Source organism: Drosophila persimilis, unplaced genomic scaffold (genome assembly GCF_003286085.1).
Source record: "Drosophila persimilis strain 14011-0111.01,24,50 unplaced genomic scaffold, DperRS2 tig00000653-arrow-arrow-pilon, whole genome shotgun sequence".
NCBI lineage: Eukaryota > Metazoa > Arthropoda > Insecta > Diptera > Drosophilidae > Drosophila > Drosophila persimilis.
Window position 1 is genome coordinate 68,359 of NW_020825330.1, and position 20,377 is coordinate 88,735.

The 20,377-nt window shown below is 44.7% G+C and overlaps 3 protein-coding genes across 13 annotated transcripts in view; 2 read left to right on the plus strand and 1 right to left on the minus strand.

Moving 5' to 3' along the window:
• Positions 1–9,844, minus strand: part of LOC6601757 (zinc finger CCCH domain-containing protein 18) — a 33,726-nt gene extending 23,882 nt beyond the window's left edge. For 2 of the 3 annotated variants that reach the window (XR_003409034.1, XM_002026796.2), the window contains exon 1: positions 5,490–5,816. The gene's annotated coding sequence lies outside the window, so the exon portion shown is untranslated. Of the gene's footprint in view, positions 1–5,489; positions 8,709–8,771; positions 9,444–9,765 lie in introns of those variants that run through there. The other variant, XR_003409035.1, reaches the window with a different exon arrangement.
• On the plus strand, positions 6,934–8,752 carry LOC6601756 (allantoinase). The gene is made up of 3 exons (XM_002026795.2): positions 6,934–7,162; positions 7,239–7,726; positions 7,776–8,752. Exons 1-3 carry the CDS (start codon positions 7,057–7,059, stop codon positions 8,646–8,648), a joined length of 1,467 nt encoding a protein of 488 aa, XP_002026831.1. The 5' UTR covers positions 6,934–7,056; the 3' UTR covers positions 8,649–8,752.
• A 1,624-nt stretch (positions 9,845–11,468) lies between the features above and the next one.
• Positions 11,469–19,733, plus strand: LOC6601755 (cyclic AMP response element-binding protein B). Of its 9 annotated transcripts, XR_003409028.1 has the most exons (7): positions 14,486–15,079; positions 15,467–15,835; positions 15,912–16,109; positions 16,180–16,348; positions 17,658–17,804; positions 17,934–18,429; positions 18,824–19,733. XR_003409028.1 is itself a non-coding variant. In XM_026991156.1 (6 exons), the coding sequence occupies exons 2-6, from the start codon at positions 15,575–15,577 to the stop codon at positions 18,140–18,142; spliced, it is 984 nt and encodes a 327-aa protein (XP_026846957.1). In that variant the 5' UTR covers positions 11,469–11,656; positions 15,467–15,574; the 3' UTR covers positions 18,143–19,733. The 9 variants fall into 9 exon arrangements, 8 of the variants coding, with proteins under 8 accessions (XP_026846957.1, XP_026846952.1, XP_002026830.2 ...); XM_026991156.1 differs by lacking the exon at positions 14,486–15,079 and adding an exon at positions 11,469–11,656 and having other exon boundaries at positions 17,934–19,733; XM_026991151.1 differs by having other exon boundaries at positions 17,934–19,733.
• Positions 19,734–20,377: the final 644 nt, after the last annotated feature.

A 20,377-nucleotide genomic window follows, 5' to 3' on the forward strand; every position in this document is an offset into this window, starting at 1 on the left:
CATCTAGCAGGGAAAGGGACCCCGTCCCCGCTTGAGTTTAAAATGAGCTTATTGGCTTTTAGAAGCTTCCTCCGCTAAACCACCCACCCCATCCATTCACATCCCCTTGCATTGTCCCGAAAAAAAACAACAGGATAGAAGACCAGTTCGATAACTGAAGATTTATATACTCTTGCACATATTGTCATTCGATTTGGATCCAATGATCTGATAATCCAGATACTGATCATGAATATCCGTAACCTATGACATACATCTGTGACTGAAACCATAATACCCGCTAGAAGGGCATGCCGACAGAGAGAAAGTAACGCTTGGCTACAAATTTTGACGAGCTCAGCAATCTGAGCACGCATATGGCAGATGCCAGAGGTATATTGAAGCAAGAGCGAGGGCAAAGTAGTGGCAGAGGCAGGTGCCAGAATTGGATGGATCCAGACCCAGTGCCAGGAATGGCAGGCAACATTGCATGGGCATGGCCCGAACACGTAGCTGGCCGCCTCACGTCACGTTATCCGTAACGTAATGAGATTTTGCGGCAGAATTGTGCATTGCGGCAACGCTTCATGCCACTGCCACCGCCCGTGTCCGCATCCACCTCCCTGACCATGATAAACCGCTACGATGCATGGCTTGGCATCTTCACTCCGCTCGAAGATAGAAGTGTTGTTAACTAGCTAACTACTAAGGTACATACATACATCCTCATAACTGACTATACTACTTAGTGTACTTTACATCACTTTTTGTTGGAGTATTTACAGTATCTCGAGCATTAGTAGTACACTGCATTACCTTACGTTACATTACCACATTACTTTACGTGGGATGAAAGCTCTATTTCCATGAACGTTTTCAATAAAATTTTTCCACCGTAATGACTTACATTCGCTTTCAGTACCCCCAGGCAGTGCTGTGAATTTACTCAGCGCTAATGCGCTCAGCCCCAGACTAAAGTTAAAGCCTAATTACGTTAAAGCCAAAAGACGTTGACTAAGTAGCTGAGCGCCAGACGGAGACAGTAGACACGAGATAGGAATGGAAATGGAGACGGAGACAAAATCCTGACCATCTTCTGGCAGACACCTTGTCCAAGTGGCCAGGCCACAGAAAGACTGGGCGACAGACAGTGAGAACTTATTCCCGCCCGCGTCATAGGGCAAGAATGAAGGGGCAGGAAAAAGGACAGGATGAGAAGAGCTTGCCATAAATTTATATCTGTCGGCAAATCTTGGCCCCAACTACGGCTTCGGGGCGGTGGCGGCGAAAACGTATCTGTTTATGCCTTGCTTCAGTTGTTGTTCTGGATGTTGGTAGAATACTAGGAGAGTATTGTTGGTCTGTGGCATTGTTTGCTGTTGGTGTCTCCTTGGCATTGTTTCTGGATTGGCATTGTCACTGCCGTCGCCAGTGCCGTTGTCGTTCCCGTCCTTGTTGGTCTTCCACGTTAATTGTTTCACGTTTAAACTGCTGTGTCCGGAATCCGCACTCCGGCTTCGGATTGGCAATGGCAATGGAGTCGAATGAGACTGGAATAGTAAGGCATAGCACTGGGACTGGGACTGAAAGTGAGGGTGCGGATAAGACGGGGAGCTCTATTAGTTTTAATTAAGCAGCTGAGCTGAGCTGAGCGTCTGAGCTAACTAATTATAGTGAATGTATAGATAGATTTACACTGCGGAGAAAAAATGCTACATCCGAAGCTTATTTTTCGAAAATGAATATATACATATCTTTAAATGGGATTGCAAACAGGAAACTCTTGAATGAGTTTAAATAGATACATATAACAATATTTTAAGCTTTTAGTTCGGGAATATGTGTTGGATATTTTTTAAGGTTGGTATTCTCCTCCAATGAGTGTTTTGAATGCTGAGTTCATTATGGACTATTAATCTCGAGTACACTGCTCTTGCTCCCAGATCTTAGACGGAAAGATTTTCGCCCAGTGTCTAAACGGAGAGCGGGCGATTCCCTGTCCATCCCATCCTGTCCAGTTTTAATCATTATAATTAATGTGCGCTTGTTAATAACAATTAAATGCGCTTTTTTTCTCCGTTCTTCCACTTGTTTGGTTCCTTGTGTTCCAATTCCAGCATCTTGGCGTTGAGCCGGGTCTGGTACTGGGACTTGGCTTTGGGATTGGGATTGGGTTTGGCATTGCCTGGCAACCCTGGCAGCACAATTAAGTATTAAATCAATACAATTAAAGCCTTGGACTTGAATTAACGCAAGTTTCATTTCATTTCATTTGGAATTTGGGATTTGGAAGGGCAAGATGGTGGGAAGGACGAGACAAAGGCAAACGGTCATATAAAAATAAACACAAAACAAAGAAATATTTCGAGAAGCACAAAAAAACAGAGCATACAAAAAGAGAGAAGAGAAAACTCCGTAGTGGTCGGCGACTGAAGGAAAGTCGACGAGACGACACTCTGTTCCTTGGAAGACTGATGTACCGACGATATAAATCGCATTCATGTTTATAAATCGACAGTAAATGGCTAAAAGCAACTCTGATGTTTCTGCAGGCCCTTCCAAAAGCGATATGGGCGGATAGAGAGAATAAGGGAATGGCGATCGATGATTCATCGAGGAAATGAGAGGTGTGTACGGGTAGAAGAGCAAAGCAGCTTGTGTTGATTTTCTTTTTATACCCGATACTGAAAGAGTATATGGGTGTTTTAGATTTGCGATGAAAATGGATTTAAAAAATATCCAACACATATTCCCGAACTAAAAGCTTAAAATATTGTTATATTTATCTATTTAAACTCATTCAAGAGTTTCCTGTTTGCAATCGCATTTAAAGATATGTATATATTCATTTGTAGGCCCCAGATTAAAGAATCTCCGACCCCATAAAGTTTATATATTCTTAATCAGCTTTAATAGACGAGGCGATATAGCTGGGCCTGTCTTTCTGAATGAGCGCCTAGGTCTCAAAGAGTATTGTGGCTAGAGCAAACAATTTTATGCAGTGGCGGAAGGGACCAAGATAAAACGGCTGCTGTTATTGTAAGGATACAAGAAAAGAGATAGATGTAAACAAAATTGTAAGAAATATAGAAACAGATCAAATCTAATATGATATAATATGTATACAAATCTCCCAAACGACTCGAGCGATTTTTATGGAATAATTTATTTGTCCACAAATCAATTTGTCCCTTTTTCCAACAGCGATACTACATATAAAATATATTGTATAAAATACAATAAGCTCACATACATACATATATACTGACTGAGTATCGGGTATAAAGGTAGTGCCGCGGCCCTTTCCACGGCTGACAACGTTCTCGCTCGTTATGTCAAAGGAAGAAAGCTACAGCGCAAGAGAGAGCGCAATGCGAAAGCTGGATTAAAACTTTTTCTAGGAACCAAAATTTAAGCCACACACAAGGATCCCATGCCGCTCTTCCCTTCCCTCCACTTCTGCTCCATCATCTTTGGCAACTAAATCCCCAGTGCGCGTCCCGCCTTTTATGACAAGCGATGTGGGCTTGGTGTCCAGGGTCTGGTGGGGAAGGAAAAATAAACGCAAATAAACGCACGTATTTCACAACTTTGCGCCACTTTCATTTTCATTTTGGCATTCCGCTTTTTTTTACCCCCTCTCAACCACTGCCAATAACAATGTTTGTGTTAGTAGCTGTCCTTTTTTCTACTCTTCGCTTCTCTGTTAGCTCTTTCTTGTGGCCTGCTCAATGGCGGCTAGAGCGGGAACGAAATTTCGCTGCTAATGGAAAATAGTAATTACAATAATTTCCTTCTCTGTTTTTCTCGCTGTCCGCCGCCTTTTTGCATTATTTATTTGATTCCAGGTGAAAAAGGAAAAGGCGAGACAACAAACCTACTCCTATAACATAACCTATAACCTATAACATTATGAATAACGGACTCTCGTCGAAGATAGAGCGGGACGACGCGACGGAACTGTTCGTTTTAACTGTTGCTTCCTCACTGGGAGAAATACGTAGACGACGATTGAGTGTGTGGAAATGTATCGTAATTTAAGATTAAATTTTAGCTTACTGGACACTTTAGCCTCGGCCTCTTCCTTCTTATGTTCTCTCTGCTTTTCCTGGGCTTATGCTATATTTTATTACTTTTAGTTATTTACTTTTTGCTTTGCTATGCTTCTCTCCTGAGGGGGAAAGAAGGAGAGAAAGAAAGAACGTTTAACGGGCAATTAATTCTTGGGAATCGAACGAACGACGGGAATGCTTTGATGCAGCTCCGCAGCGCTTTGGGCGCAAAGGAATGCAAGCCGGAATTGCGACGCCGGAAGGCGGATGGCAGAAGGCGGATGGCCGAAGGCAGATGAGAAAACTAGACTGTTGAAAGGTACAGTCTGCACTATTAAGTCTATGGTCTGTATGCACAACGCCGGTGATTGTGGGCAATTCTTTGGGCAACATTGCTCGAAAAATGTAATAAATTACGATTCGATAAATTCGAAATTCGATGGCGCATTGCAACGATAATCAATTGGCGTACAAACTCACGGGTTGGTTATTAATTTGTCAAAGTCAAACCAAACATGAAATATGAAATCCAACCCGAACAGAGTCACTTCGTGCGTCCGAATACCATATACCCATACGCCCCGAGGGCGATAAATACAAAATATTAAACTGGAAAACGCTGCGAAAATATCATCCTCAAAATGGCATCCTCCCCCGCAATCAATTGAGAATGGATATGATTGCAAAAAACAAATGAACAAACAAAGAAACAATTTATATGACAGTTCTGTGGGAGGTTCAAAAGGACAGAAAGTTATAGCGGTAATATACGGAGGGAGTGGGAATGTGTATGTGCCGTGTCGTACATATTAATTCCAATTTGCAACTCAATAATCGCCCCATTCCCGGAGCAATAAACTCAGTCAGAAATCCCAGCAACGGCAAATAATTCTCCGTCTACGTCCCTCTCCGGAGTTTATGCATACATATATGTATGTATACTTTTCTCAATTAAACTAAAGCGGAGGAATCTTTGTACATTTCCTGTCTAACCCCACCGGGAGACCCGTGGCACCCGTAACACCATAATGCCGAAAAAAATAGACAAGAACAACAATAAGAACAGAGCGGGACTGGAGCGATGCAATCAAATTTATGATTCTTCATGGATTTTACTTTCTTGTCACTTCGCATTTACCCGTAATTTATGCGCTAATAAAAATCGTAAAAAAAAAAATTTAAAAAAAGTACGAGTACGTTTAGAACATGGCTTGGCTTCACGGTTCACGGTTTCAATATTTGACATCACAGGGGAAAGAAGCAGCAGTTTATTTCACAGCATTTTTTACGCTCACTTTTTAGGTGTTGGAACAGAAAAAAAATAGGAAATGGTTGAGCAAAAAACACACAGTTTTACAAAACATTTAGAGGCTGCATTTTTTATTACTATTTCGAGTCGATATATTAGTCTCGACTCGTCTCAAACAACACTTTTTTGCAAGAAGAAATTCGATTTACCTATAGTGCCGGAAACTCGGTGAATTTATGGTATTTTAGGTTGATTGTCGCTCGATTTTCAGTTTTCGATTTTATTGGGCCGATTCTCAGTTATTTTCGTGGAGTTTTTAGGATGTTTTGGTTCGTCATACAGCGTCTCCGGATTCGGTAGCAGAGTCCAACTGGTTGTCGCGGTGCTGTTCAAAGCAGTGGTGGATGGATGCGTCGGAGCAGTAGCACAGGAGAGCCAGTGCCGTTATTGTGGCCAGCAGCAAGGACGATGAACACGAGAATGAAAGACCCGAATGACGTACGATGGCTACCATGGCAGCAGCAGCAGGCAGCAAGCAGCAGAAGCAGCAGCAGCAGAGCCGACGACCCACGAGGACCGCATCGGTCTCAATCTGGATGAAGAGTGGAGCTTGTGAAAGGGGGTGAGGTGGTTCGTTTTCGCTTTCACTAGTGCCTTTTGTCTTGGCTTTATAGCAAGATATATCGAATCGAATGGTAAGGCCAGCCGGGTTTCATTGATATCATCCATTCATACGTATGCCTGGCTGCCCCACCCAACCAACTTGTGCCTTAGCAGGTCTACTACCAACACACACTGTCACTTTTCTTCGTGCGAGTAAAAGTGCCGCTACGACTGAGGAAAGCTCCCGCTGGGCGGCGCCACCAATTAGAATATTTCTCGCAAATTAAGCAAACACGAAAAATCTAGCCAAAGTAAATAAAAGTTGGCAGCGCACTTTAATAAAGTTGACCACACCCCACGCCCACACACACACACACATGGGTTAGAGGGACGTAGGCGGTAGATGGAGATGAAGGGTTTTTCATTAAGCAGATTTTGGAATTTTGCGCTTTGGGTCAACAAAAGTTTCAGCTCTTTGTTTTTCTTCTCTATGTTTTTTTAGATGAGCCTGTGAAGGGAGGAGGGGGAGCAGGGTGGACAGAGTGTATGCCTCAGGTGAGCGAAAGCTGGGAAAGTTTTCAATTTAAATGCAGATACCACCCGAGAGAGAGACAGCAGAGAAAACGGGAGAACTAAAGAGCTCTCTTGATCGAGAAAAGAGGATCGAGAAAAGTTTTTTCCGTGGAAAGTGGAAGTGAAGCTAAAGCGGCAAGGGCCGCGGGGCTCTACTTTCAGCTACCACATCCAGAGATCAAATAAATTTCTGTGGACTGCGGCGAGCTTACCCCGGCCGTAGCGTCGTTACACCGGTATTCAGTATTGCGAAATTGTGAAAAACACTTGTAGCAGTTATCGGAGTCTGGATAAAAAAAAATTATTTTTTCTAGCTCTTATAGTTTCTGAGAACTGGGCGTCAATCACGACGGACGGACAGACAGAATTTGTAGACTTAGTGGGATCCGAAAGTCTTGCTTCTGGGTAAATCATAAATCTAAATCGAATATACCCATAAACTCTTTGAGAATCGGGTATAAATATAGCAGAACAGAGTATAGAAGAGGCGGCAAAACCATTATCAGAGAGTGTTTTCTCCGATCGCATCCCCAAAATAGAACAAAGAGTGGAGAAGCGACCGTCAGCAGAACGCTCCATCAGTGTGGATCTGATTTTATAATGGATTTGTTGTTCCTCAGCCGGCGCATATTTTTGGGCGACGGCAGTCACGAGGCGCCCCTCCACGGCGGCATCGTCGTCGACACACAGGGCATCATCCGCCTGGGTAAGTGTCCGTCTCAATCACTCTCTCTCTCTCTCTCTCTCTTTTCACTTTTTAACCCTCTCCATTTACTTTACAGTGCTAAGATCTCCCCAAGAGGTCAATTCCTACCTGTACAACATCGAGTCCGAGGCCGTGTATGACTTCGGTGACCTGGTACTCATGCCCGGCCTCATCGACGCTAATGTCCACATCAATGAGCCAGGGCGGAAGGACTGGGAGGGCTTTGTGACGGCCACCAAGGCCGCTGCCGCTGGGGGTTTCACCACCATCATCGATCGTCCTTCCAACGCTTCGCCCCCCACCATCAGTGTGGCGAGCCTCAAGGCCAAGACGGCTACGGCTCGTGGGAAGATCTACGTTGACGTGGGATTCTGGGGCGGCATCGTACCGGGCAACGGTGACCAACTGGCACCGCTGCTTGCAGCCGGCGTCATGGGGCTACAGTGCACCCTCTGCGGCTCAGCGCCTCCCGTTGGCGAGGAGTTCCCTTCCATAGACGGGGCACTATTAGAGGAGATTCTGCAGCGGCTCGAAGCAGAGAACGAGGACGAGGGAGTTATTGCCGTGAGTAGTGGATCCAGTAACTCCCTCGGATTAATTCTCATATTCCCAGGTCCATGCCGAGCTGCCGCTCGCCGTCGACATTCCAGTAGACGATGACGCAACCAAGAAGTACGACAGTTTCCTGGTCACCCGTCCGCCCGCCATGGAGGTGGCCGCGATGCAGCAGCTCAGCCGTCTGGCCCAGCGCTATCCCCGTCGCCGCCTGCACGCTCTCAACGTGAGCAGCGCCGAAGTCCTGACCACGGCAGAGGCCTGCCAGCGAGCGGGCGGCCAGCTGACGGTGGAGACCTGCCCCCACTACCTGGCCCTCAGTGCGGAGGAGGTCCCCGAGTGCGGAACGGAGTTCAAGACGTGGCCACCCATTCGGGAGCGGTCCAACCAGGAGCGGCTGTGGCGGGCGCTGCGACCGGGCGGGGTCATCCGGATGATCGCCAGCGACCACTCCCCAGCCACACCCGGTGTCCGCTGCCTCACGGGCGGCCGGGGTCGTGGCAACTTCCTTAAGGCCTGGCCGGGCATCAACTCACTGCAGCTGTCGCTGCCCGTGGTGTGGACAGCAGGGGGCGGTAGAGGAGGAGCCCGTGATGACCTGCCGCTGTCCCTAGCGGATCTCCACCGCCTGATGTGCTGGCAGCCGGCGGAGCTGTGCGGCTTGGACAGGTTCAAGGGCCGCATCACTGAGGGCTACGACGGCGACTTCTGTATCTGGAGTCCTGAGGAAGAATTTACCGTCGCCCCGGAGGAGCTCTACACCGCCACCAAGGCCACGCCCTATGCGGGCCGCCGACTGCGAGGCGTGGTACATGCCACGGTGGTGCGTGGCCTGCATGTTTATCAGCAGTTCGAGGGTTTCGGGCAACCCCTAGGGAAGGTCCTGTTGCGGAAGAGCAGTCGTAAGGTGGTCAAATTCGTTCGAATGTGATGAGGTGGACACGAGAGGAGGGATGGATGCCCTAGGGCGCAGAAGGGTGTACGGGGTAAACTTTGTTAATTAAAAACATTAAAAGATTGGGCTGGAATCCTTCACGCTCCACGCTTGACTTACTCGCGTGTCTTGGCGTCTTGGCTGGAGATGAAGATGGAGACGGAGAGACGTGCAACAAGTTGTCGCGTGGCAACGCTGAGTAAACATGACACCAGGCACTGACCCCACATTCCCCCACCACCATGTGGGTACACACCCCTCCGTCCCTACCAAGCATATGGATGACAGCTTAAGTTTGCTTGCCAGGCGTCAAATCAATTTCAATACTCTTCCCGAGGGGGTGGGTGCTTTTCTTTTGGCCAAATGCTCACTCATTTCTAGTTATTCTTGAGTGAATAAAGGTACAGAAGACAACCTGATAATTTCAAAATTGTTTTACAAATAAATAAGTATATGTACTTTACAAAATGAATTGCAATTTATTACGTACGTATATGCTGTGCTTCACTGGAAATCAATACAAGCATCAGAGCTCTGTAGTTAATATAACAAAATTTGAAGTCAAATTACTGAAACGATCGATTAGTAAGTGTATCTTTGTCTTCGTTATGGTTCTTTGTCGCAGTTCCTCTGCGTGTGCGTGCATGTTGTCTTAGAAAAGTGTGGGAGTGAGCCATGAGACGTGTTTACCTAAGGAAGGGCCTGGGGCAGTCGCTTTGGAAGAGGGCGCACTTTTGGATAAGGTATACGGTATGGATAGGTTTATGCCGTGATTTAGCTCAGTGAAGAGTGCTATCAGGAAGACAGAAAGAGGAAGAGAGAGAGATCAGGGAGATTTTCGTAATGAGCTGGCAGGCGGCTGTCAATCAAGGACGACGACCCACACATAAACCGTTTTGTCTCTGTCCTCCAGTTTTCCGGTGGCGACGGGTCATGGCTCCGTGCTAACAAGCTATTTTCATCGAAAGGTAAGGTGCACTTCTGTTATGCAGAACACCGTAAAACCAACCATGATTTTAAGAACCCCTTCGGCTTCTTGATGTGCCGCAAGTTCCTCCTACTTCTCTGTCTGGTGACCGTGCGATTTTTTTTTGTTTTCCTTCACTTTACTCACTTTTTTACTCTGTTTGTTTGTGTCCTGCCTATTCCTTGCGTCATGGACACCCACGCTCGGAGTACGGCTCGAACGGCAGCGTCCGCCGCTTGCGCGGCTTTATTTAACTTAACCCCAACACAGGGGTGTCCCATTTAACCCTAAAGCGGTCGGCTTAAAGTGGCTAAAGTGTAACAACTGGAAAAACAACTTGTTTTTCTCCAGGAATTCCTGGAACTGTGAGCGTATGTATTTTTTTAACAACATTTACAGGGAATTCCACTGACTGACTACTGACTAATGGTGTACATACAGTGGATGCGGAGAGGTTGCTCAATCTAAATCAGCTTAATAAAGTCAAAACAGACGTTGTCATAGACATTTAACAATTTCACAGCTCCATTTCTGTGAAAGCAGCTGTTTTCGTTCATTTTCGATGCAGAAGCAGTTCACTCTTTAATGCAAAATTTGTTTGAGAAAGATGTACGGATGATAGAAGCACGTATCCCATATCAGGGTTAACGACGCTGCTTTCCGCCTCACTTGCTATGAAGAAAGACAGCATGGAGGCGTGTCCATTTTTCGGCAATACTCGAGTTGGTGTGCAGCTTCCCCATTAAAAAAATGCCACAAGCAGATTACAATTTCCAAGTACATTTACCCCCGTGATGTAAATGGAGGGAAGTGCTTTTGAGTGTATTCCACCTGTCAGGGACAGACTAAGGCAGACCAGATTTAGCCACGCGGCGTATGCTGATGCTCAGTAGTAGTTCATCACGCATACGCCGTGCGCGCCCCCCTCCACCAAGGACACTTTTGTGAGAGCGGGTTAGGGGGAGAGGTATGGAAGAAAGGTATGCATGACGCATACGCAGTGCCACGTGAAACGGAATCTCCCATCCCGGGGGGCCAGGAGTGGAGCCAAGAGTAATAAAGACGTTACATGTTTTTACCTCCGATTTCAAGTAGGCCCTGAGAGACGCAAAAAGCACCGTAAAGTATGCAGTGCTACACAACGGGTTAACTGGCCCTTAACTGAGTGTGCGCAAGCGAGTCGGAAAGCAAGCGGCTTGCGCTCTCATACGACATAACTGTACGCTAAAGCGATAACGTAATGAAAGCAACAACATCACACCGACGACAGTACAAGCAGCAGATCGCCTACGTATCCGAGCGATGATAGCTGTCCCGCTTTCACCTACACATGCCGCTTAGATATTTAAAAATATATTTTTACACCTCGTGTGTGTGCGTATGCGAGTTGTGTGATGCGGGAAAAAGGTGAGTAAGAAGAACGACGACGTCGGCGCTGACGCTGACATTGACGTGGCAGCGATAACGTTGCTGCAGCACATAACAAAATTACGAAACAATTCGCCAAGAACTTAATGTGAGAGAGAGCAGGAGCCATTGAGAGCAAGAAAAATCCAATCATATGCTCGCTCAGCTGTAGCTCTGCTCAAGGTACATTGAATAGAAGGTAATGCCTTCCTCCTCGTCAGGAAACTCGGTGTGTATGCAACTCTCTCTCACTTTCTTTTTTTTACGCATAGATGCTTGCTTGCCTAATTCTGAAGTAGCTTCTATGGCTGCCTTCCCGTCTACATAATATACCTTGTCTTTGCAAAGCTACTCCCTCTGCTGCTGGTGACGTGTGTGCGGTGGGTCGACGTCGACGTCTCTGCCTCCGTCTCCGCATGGGCACCGGGCACACGGGCATGGGGCACAGTCATTGGCATCCCGTCAGTATTGCTTTTCAGCAAAACGAAGCGAGGCGGCAGCAGCAGCGAGCAGACAGTCTTCCTCTCTAATAAAAAACCAACAAAACTATCGGCCATCAAAACAACAAATCTACCGTTCAAATAGTCGTCGCGTCACTGTCGACGCCGGTAGCAACAACAACGCTGAAAAGGTGACGAGTGCTAATCTACAGAGAGAGAGAGAGAGAGACTGCTAGAGAGGTAGCAAGCAGAAGAAGCAGATCTAAAAACAAATTTAAGCGCCAAAAGAGTGGCATTCTAAGAGTAAAACAACAACAGCAAAAGCAGTATTTTGTATTTTTTTGGTTTCAGTGAGAGTGTCAGTGCCACCATGTGTTTGTGTGTGTAATTTTTGCGCTTTTAGCCTTTTCAAAATATTTTATTTGTGTACAAAATTAAGCAAGTAAATAATTATACATAACTTTGCCGCTGCTCATATTCCATCTCGCTCATGCTCTCTATTTCTCCCATAATGTGTGCATATATTCGTGTATAATTGTATTGTAATCAAATACAAAATCTAAAAAAATAATACAAAAACTTGACGTAATCGCAAAAATGCAAAACAAAAAATGTAACGAAAAGGAAGCGAAAAAGCAACAGGAAAAGAAACAATAACAACAAAGATTACTATGCTTCTGTGCTTTGCTCTCTATCTGCTTCGATTCCCCACTTGCACTGAAATGCAGCCCTGCCTTCTGCATTAGTGTAAACGAGACAGAGGGAAAACACACGCACACAGACTTTTTTGTACATGCATACACATGTGTGTTTTGTTTGCCGTTATGCAAAGATTTCATTGTTATTAGTCAGCAAAAGCAACAGCGAAAGCAACAATAAACATCAAAAGAGCGGGTAAGCGATAACCAGAAATATGTACCGGGGAATGCCCAGAGGGGGGAGAGGTCTGTAAAGAAACCTGCCATCGCGCTCCCATATGTACATACATAATTACATATGTTCATGCATACATTTGTTTGAAGCGTACGATCCTCAATGAACGCCGATGATCATTGGGAGCGTCAAGTGGATCAGAAGATCTCTTGGGCGGAATCCTCTCTACAAATTATGACTTTGTGGGGTAGATGTGCATCACTGCCCTGCGACATGAGCCGATACGACGATAAGAGCCCCCTGTTAGGACAGTCATTACCTTGGCACTGCACCATTGGAGTTGGAGAGTATGTGGCGCAGATAACTGGTAGGTCGTTGGAACCGTTATTACCTTAGTAGTGAATCGATCAAGGAAACATTTACACTTCTTGCCCGGTACCATCCTCCGTCAAGTACCAAGGCCTAATCTGTCGCTCAACGGGTTTCAGACCCATGCATAATTAACCAACAAACAACCACATTCTGAATAGCTGATAACGGTGGCCCCAATTCCCACTGATTACGCTTAGGATAGGTAGAATACAGTAAGCGCCAGCTGTATTATCAAAACTGTTGGGTCGTCTTGATAATCCCGGGATAAGGCTTCGGTTTGACTCCTTCTCTTCACATCACACTTATACCAAAGCTTAACAGCACCTGTCGTCAATTATTTGGTATCGCCCACTCACTGTGGTCTTTTTCTTACACTTGCGGTCCTTGTTCTTCTTCGAAAGAGAACGCCTTTGTCCATGAGAATTACTAACTGTTTCTTTTTTTTTTTTTAATTGCACATTCATTTAGTTTTAATTAATTCAGACAAACAAGCAGAAATACAGAGAGGGAAAGCAAAAAGTGAGAGATAAGAGTGCAGGAGGCGTGTGGGTGGTGAGGAGGCGGGATTGAATGCCCAACACTAACGCAAATGCGAAAAACGCAATGAAAACCGACTAAAAATAAATAATGCTGACGTCAATATTGCGTAGGAGCGTCAGAAGAAGAGAGGGAAAAGTAAGAGAGCGAGATGGAGCGAAGCTAAAATCAGAAACCAAAAACAAAATTCAAAAGTGATTGAAATTTATGGAAATGCAGCTACGGCTACTCTGCCGCCGTTATGCTACTGCGTACGAGCAGGAATAGTGGGTGCACCGACGCTTGAATCCCCTTACGCGGAGGCAACTTTCCGTAAAATGCATACATACATATGTATGTACATCGAGAGTAAAAAGGTAACATATGTACACGCAAACAGGCAGAGTGTAGTCCAGCGGTTTTACTGTACTAAGACCAAACCCAATTACCCAGTGATGTCACCTGTTGTAGGACAGGTATCACCAACAGCCATGAGTCAGTCGTAGTGGTAGACAGCACGGCGTGGTTTTGAGCCACACAGAAAGGCAGGGTACCCCACAAGTGTCCTTCCCCCATCGAGTGTTCGAGCTGCGACGTAATTAATGGCAATTATTATATCACTAATCAAATGGATTTACATTTGTAGTTCAGATTCCGTCGAGCCCGGCTGACAGTACTTCTAGAAATCGCACACACAGCGCCCTAGCATTGAAATCAGTCATTTGCAATTGCGGCTAGAACAAGTTGCTAACACTCACTTTGATAAATGCACTAATTAGTCATTAAGCCGAAGCTGTTACAGGCCCCGCTTTTTTTTTGTGCGCCATTACGGACAACAGTCACACATTGGGGTCCAGGTGTAGGCGCAGTCATTTGATTTGAAACATTGTCGCCAAATTTTTTTCCATGTGACGTCATATATTGCTCATAGGGTTTTTTCTGTTGCTAGTTTTTCCTGCATCTAAATTTTCTGTAATTAAACAAGTCAGGGATATAATAACTTGAATTACTTAGGTCTAGCAAAAATGCATCTGGCATCGGCAGATATGAGAAAAATATTACAGCAGTGAACCGAAACAGCGACTGGCATAGTGTGTGTTCCAGCCCGAGTAGCAGTCACAGTCACTGCTGTGCCATGCTGCTCATCACTATCTTTTCGATAAAAGTATTGCCGCAACGCGCTAGTGCTTTGCACGAAACGCATTAGGCAATTTATCGTCAAATCTCTCTGGTAGTTCTGGCAGTGAAGACGCAGCGCGAGTGAGAGCGAGCAAGCAATACTGGGAATATTTTTGCGCAAAAACTGAGTTTATCAATAAATTGTTGTTAACAATAGCAGTTTTTGAGCCGAGCGCGTGTGTCAGAATAGCCTAAAGGCAAATTCAATGAAGTGGCCATCGAGTGGCGCCGCCGCCGCCTGATCAACGTTAGTGTCAGAGAGTGGCTCTCGTTGTGAAGAAAAAAGAACGTAAGCAGCAAAGAAGACAGAGCAGCAGCAACGATAACAACAGGCCTAGTGTGTGCTGCCAACTTGTCGAGCTGCCACCCCTCTCCCCTTCAGCAACCTTTGGCAGTACATAGTATTAATGCTTCTGTATTCTATTGAGCATTATTTAAAAAATGAAGTACCAAAAGCTGCTGGGTGTATATATTCTGTGAGCGAATCTATTTTGTGTGACGTGACGTGCGGAATAGTGAACATTTTTTCAACAAGTTGCCAGCACAGCGTGCAACGCGCGCACACACACACACACACACACACACACACACACACACACAACAACTTATACACAGAGCACCCCAAAGAGAGGGAGAGCAGCAACAACAAGCGTATTTAGTGATGTCATCAGAAAGTAAGTTGATTTTTTTTCTCCTCACTATGTTGTCATGACGTCATTTCACAAAAATACACAGAAGTGGGTGTTGTTGTTGCTGTGTCTCTATGGCAGAATTCAATTATCATTAACATCAGCATCATCATCATCATCATCATCATCATCATCATCATCATCATCACCATCACCATCACCATCGTCATCGTCTTGGGTGGACAAACAAAACAAAAGCCAACAGCAGTTAAATAGCAGCTTCAGCGAGACGAGGGGCAGTCCGTCCACCAGTCCATCAGTTAGTAATTAAATAGTTAGTTTCTTGGTTAGTTGTTGCTGCAGTTGCACATACATATGTGGATATTAACAATATTGTAACTGAATATCTTGTCGGGCTCCCGCCTCTTGCAGTCGCTGTTCCGCTTAAAACAACTTCAAGCTGGCCAAATTGAAACGGAAACGGAAGCCAAACTGAAGCACTTGTCGGAGAGCGTAACGGTGCTGCTGAAAATCGCTAAAATGGACAACAGCATCGTCGTCGAGGAGAACGGCAATTCGGCGTCCAGCGGCAGCCTGGACCTCATCACAGCCGCGGCGCAGGCAGCGGCCGCTGTAGCTGCCGCAACGAGCGCCGCGCAGCAGCAGTCACAGAACCCACAGAGTACAACAGCGTCAGCGGGAAACACAAATAATTCCGCTGGAACGGGTACCGTTCTGACCACGACGGCTAACTGCAATTTACAATACCCGATGCAGCCGCTGGCGCAGCACGGCCTGCAGGTGGGTGGCTTTCCACAAATTGCATCCCATCACAGAGGCGCTCTAATGGTTCCTTTCTCTTTGCCACCCTTTGCAGGTACAATCCGTGATACAGGCGAATCCATCGGGTGTCATACAGACAGCTGCCGGCACGCAGCAGCATCAGGCGCTAGCCGCCGCCGCCGCCACCGCCACAGCGATGCACAAGGGAGTGGGGGCTGTGTATGTGGCCAAGCCAGCCAACTCTACGGTGATCCACACAACAGCAAGCAATGCAGTGCAAGTGCGTAACAAAGTGCGTAGCTGGAAAACTTTGAACGGGGCCAGCAGCCTCTCTAATCTTCATATTCCACTCCAAATCACAGATCCCTCCAACTTTTCCATGTAAGATCAAACCCGAACCGAACAGCCAGCACCAGGAGGACAGCGACGAGAGTTTGTCAGACGACGACTCGCAGCACCATCGGAGCGAGCTGACACGGAGGCCATCGTACAATAAGATCTTCACCGAGATCAGTGGACCTGATATGAGCGGTAAATCCTTGGCACGACACGACATGCCACGCTATCACTCGCTCACACACACACACACACACACACACACACATCTCTATCGCTCTGTTGTCTCTCCCTCTGTCCATAAACACATGTAACCACCTGCCTGCCCAAACTCCGATCTTTCGCCATCGCACCACATGCACTGCATCGCGCTACATCGATCATTAATCGATCCGATAGAATCCTATTCCATATCTATACATACATACATACATATGTATAAAATATTGATTATTAATTTGTATATATGTACATATGTAGATAGACTTATCTTCTCTACGTATTTCACTCATTTGCCCATTCATTCGCACTCGCTGACCAAACCCCATGTACTGTTAGAAGAGGCAGCCATACAAGAGTGAAATCGTAGCCCCCGTTAGTCTTGTGTCGCGCCATCTCTTTCTTCCCCGTTTCTTCATTATCATTTAGTTGTTGTTGGATGTTGATGTTGTTGTTTAATCAAGAATCAAAATATAAATAAGAAGAGAGGAAGGAGAGTAAGCAACCAGTCGCCCAACTGTAAATTCCTGTAAATATGTAACCACATCCCATGATTCCCATAACGCACAAACCTTGACACGGGAGCAGCAACAGAAATAGAAGGAGATATGTTGTTGCTCTCGCTCCCACACACTTTATCGGTCTCTTTTTTTCGTTGTTGTTGTGGTTGCTGTTGTTGCACACCCTGCCCCCACCCCCACCCTTCCAAAAAGTATGGCTCTCCCGCTTCCTCAAGGTATATTAAACAGAAGAAACACGGCAGTCATGTTCTATTTCTCTCGGACTGCGGACGACCGCTGCCTTACACTTCTGTTTGATATACGAAACTCTTCTCGTCACCTCCTAACAGCCAACTAAAATCAAGGAATCAAATCCCAAGCCAACCTCTCGCTCTTGTATCCTTTCTCTATCTCACTCTTGACTAACTCCCCAATATCGCCCGCTCTCACACGCACTCACCCAACCACCTCTCAGACATAATCAACAACAAAAAGATTCAAAATTCAATTCAAAAATCTGCAACGAAAATCGCAATGGAAAATATGTTTTTCTTATAATTTTTATTGTTGTTTTTCTTATTGTTTTCTTTATGACTGCCTCCTCCTACTACTCCAAAAACTACTCTAAATTCAATTATGTCCAAAACAAAAACTGCGTGCATTTTCCAACCAACAACCGAAACAACAACTGCAACAACGAAAACAACAACAACCTCCCCCTCCAACAACCAACCAACAACAATTCCAACTATGAACCAAACCCAAAACCCCGATCGGTCGATCAGGCTCCTCGCTGCATTTGGGGTCCGATGGGGTGCTCGGCTCTCAGCTGGCGGCAGGCGGAGCTGGCGGCAACTCGGCGAACAGTCCACTACTGCACATGGCCCCGGACCCAGCCTACTATTTGTCCAATCGGATACCCTACAACACCAGTAATAACCAGAGCCGAGGCTCCGCCATTCTCTTCTCCATCCACATGTGAGACATTCCCACAGACAAAACTAATTATTTTTTCCTTCTCTTTTCCATTTGCATGTTCCAATTTCCATGTCTGTTCACAGACAACAGCGGCATAGCGGAGGATCAGACGCGCAAGCGGGAGATCAGACTGCAGAAGAACAGGGAGGCGGCAAGGGAGTGTCGGCGCAAGAAGAAGGAGTACATCAAGTGCCTGGAGAATCGCGTGGCGGTGCTAGAAAACCAAAACAAAGCGCTTATCGAGGAGCTCAAGTCGCTGAAAGAGCTCTATTGTCAGACCAAGAACGATTGAATGTGGCCTTGGCTGTGGCTGTGGTCATGGCGATGGCGATGGCAGCGACGGCAGCAGCCGCGGTGGCAATATCGACGTTCGAAGACGAGTCCCAATGGCGATGGCAATAGTCGGCCGCATATCATGATTTACATACGTATAGTAGAATTCTATATGTAATCGTACATATATACTATATAGTGCAATGATCATGTTCTTGTTAGGACAAGTACACTGTAGCGAAGCGAACCGAACAGCCTGACAGAGCAAACAGGCGAACGGCGACAGCGACACGAGCAGGACACAATGTAATTATGTTTATAATTTAAACTTTAATATTCTTTTTATTCTTTAGTTTACGCCTTAGTTTATTTGCTAATTTAACGGAACTGCAGTTTACCTATCCATGTCCCCTGTGCTTCTACATCCTATCTCCCATATATATATATATAGATATATATATATGTATATATGTATGTATATATTTACATATAAATGAATATCTCTTTCTTTATTCTGTAAGCTGTCGTCAGGCGATTGCCTTTCATCGTCATTGGTCAATTTTGCCTTTTATTCGTAGGCGTAGGCATTGGTGTTTCTTCGGAAATCCCTATAATAATGGTACTCCCTCCATACGATGCTAATTCGTTTTCAGATTCTGTAGATCGATCAGCTGTTTGATGTTTTTTTAATGCATTTTAGGCTTTAAGCGGAGATACACCAGCGTCATACTGTTTTTGATATTGCCTTTAAAAAAAAAAAATAGATTAACCAATTGATAAACAGCTGATCGGACCAAACAGTTTTTTCGGATATTCTTCAGAGAAAATTCCTTTCAGGAAGCGCAGCCCATACGTCTCCTTCAGCATTGGAATTGCTCCAGTGGCGAAAACCCATGCTCTTACGTGTGTCCATGTGAAGCGCCCAATTTTAAATGATGAAAATATATTGGAAATCCCATCCATGGCGGCAGCTTATTGTACTTGCAATTTTTTTTTCTTACTTAATGCTAAATACGACAATTTGACTAGAGAAAGTGTTTAAATTTTTTAGAGAAATTATGTAAACTGATATAAACCCCCAACACACACAACACAGGCAGAAAAAGATAGGTAGATATTAAGAGAAATAGTTCTTAGCAAAATTGAGAACTTTCGTCTGTTTTTTTTTTTATGTATTTATGTATGTATCTACTACTATAAATGTGTGTGTGGAAAGAGAAAGAGCTGAGAAATGTAACATTAAAATTAAGTTTTAATCATTTTAGTTCTGTAAAGTACGGGGCAGATCGATCAATCAAACAGTCAGTCAGTCAACGTTAATGAATTATTGAGAATTTGTTGCATACTTTTAAACCGCTTCCCGCCGCCTCGCCCACTAGCCTCCCTAGCCAAGGCGACACCTAGAAGGATTTTCTCTGAAAAAAACCCATTTATATATATATAAACCAAATTATATATACGAAATACGTAGTTAGCGAATATTTGTACACTATTTGTATTTGTGTATCGCACTCGGAGAGGGTGGAACGGGTGGACGGCAGAGCGGTGTCCCATTTCCGGATCGAGGAATACCATACATAAATACATTATTTACATACTATAAAGCAAAACTCTCGTTATCTCTTGTGATCAACTCAGTTGTTGTTATGAAAATGATACAAAATGAAAAGAAATCGAAAACATTATTAAGTTGTATGGATGGATATGCATGCATGCAAGATGAAAGATCTGAAAATAGGCAGATGGACTTTTTCACATGTACAATATCGAGTAGCGAAACAAATGGAAAATAGAAACAATGTCAAAGTAAAGCGGATAAATGAATGCATACGTCAATGTATAGTACATTAAAGCTCTTTATAAAGATTATACACATACATGATGAATCTATATAAATATATATATCCGTATATATATATATATATATATAAATATATATACATATATATCTATCTATATATATATACGGATCTATATCTACTTATTGGTACCCATGTATATCTCTCTATTTTTGATGTCCAAATCAAAACTTCTGCAAATGAAAACAAAAACACTTTAGGAAACAAAATCGAAACGAGAATTCAAGGAGCAACTTTTTTAGTAGGATCAAAAAGGACAAAGAAGAACAAAGGAAGGGGAAGGAAAAGAAAGAAAAAACCGAAAAGTTGCATTCAACAAAGTAAAAAAATATTTTTATTGTCATTGCATAATTCTTAAGCTAGTAATATTAATATGTAAATCATAAGTGGCGAAA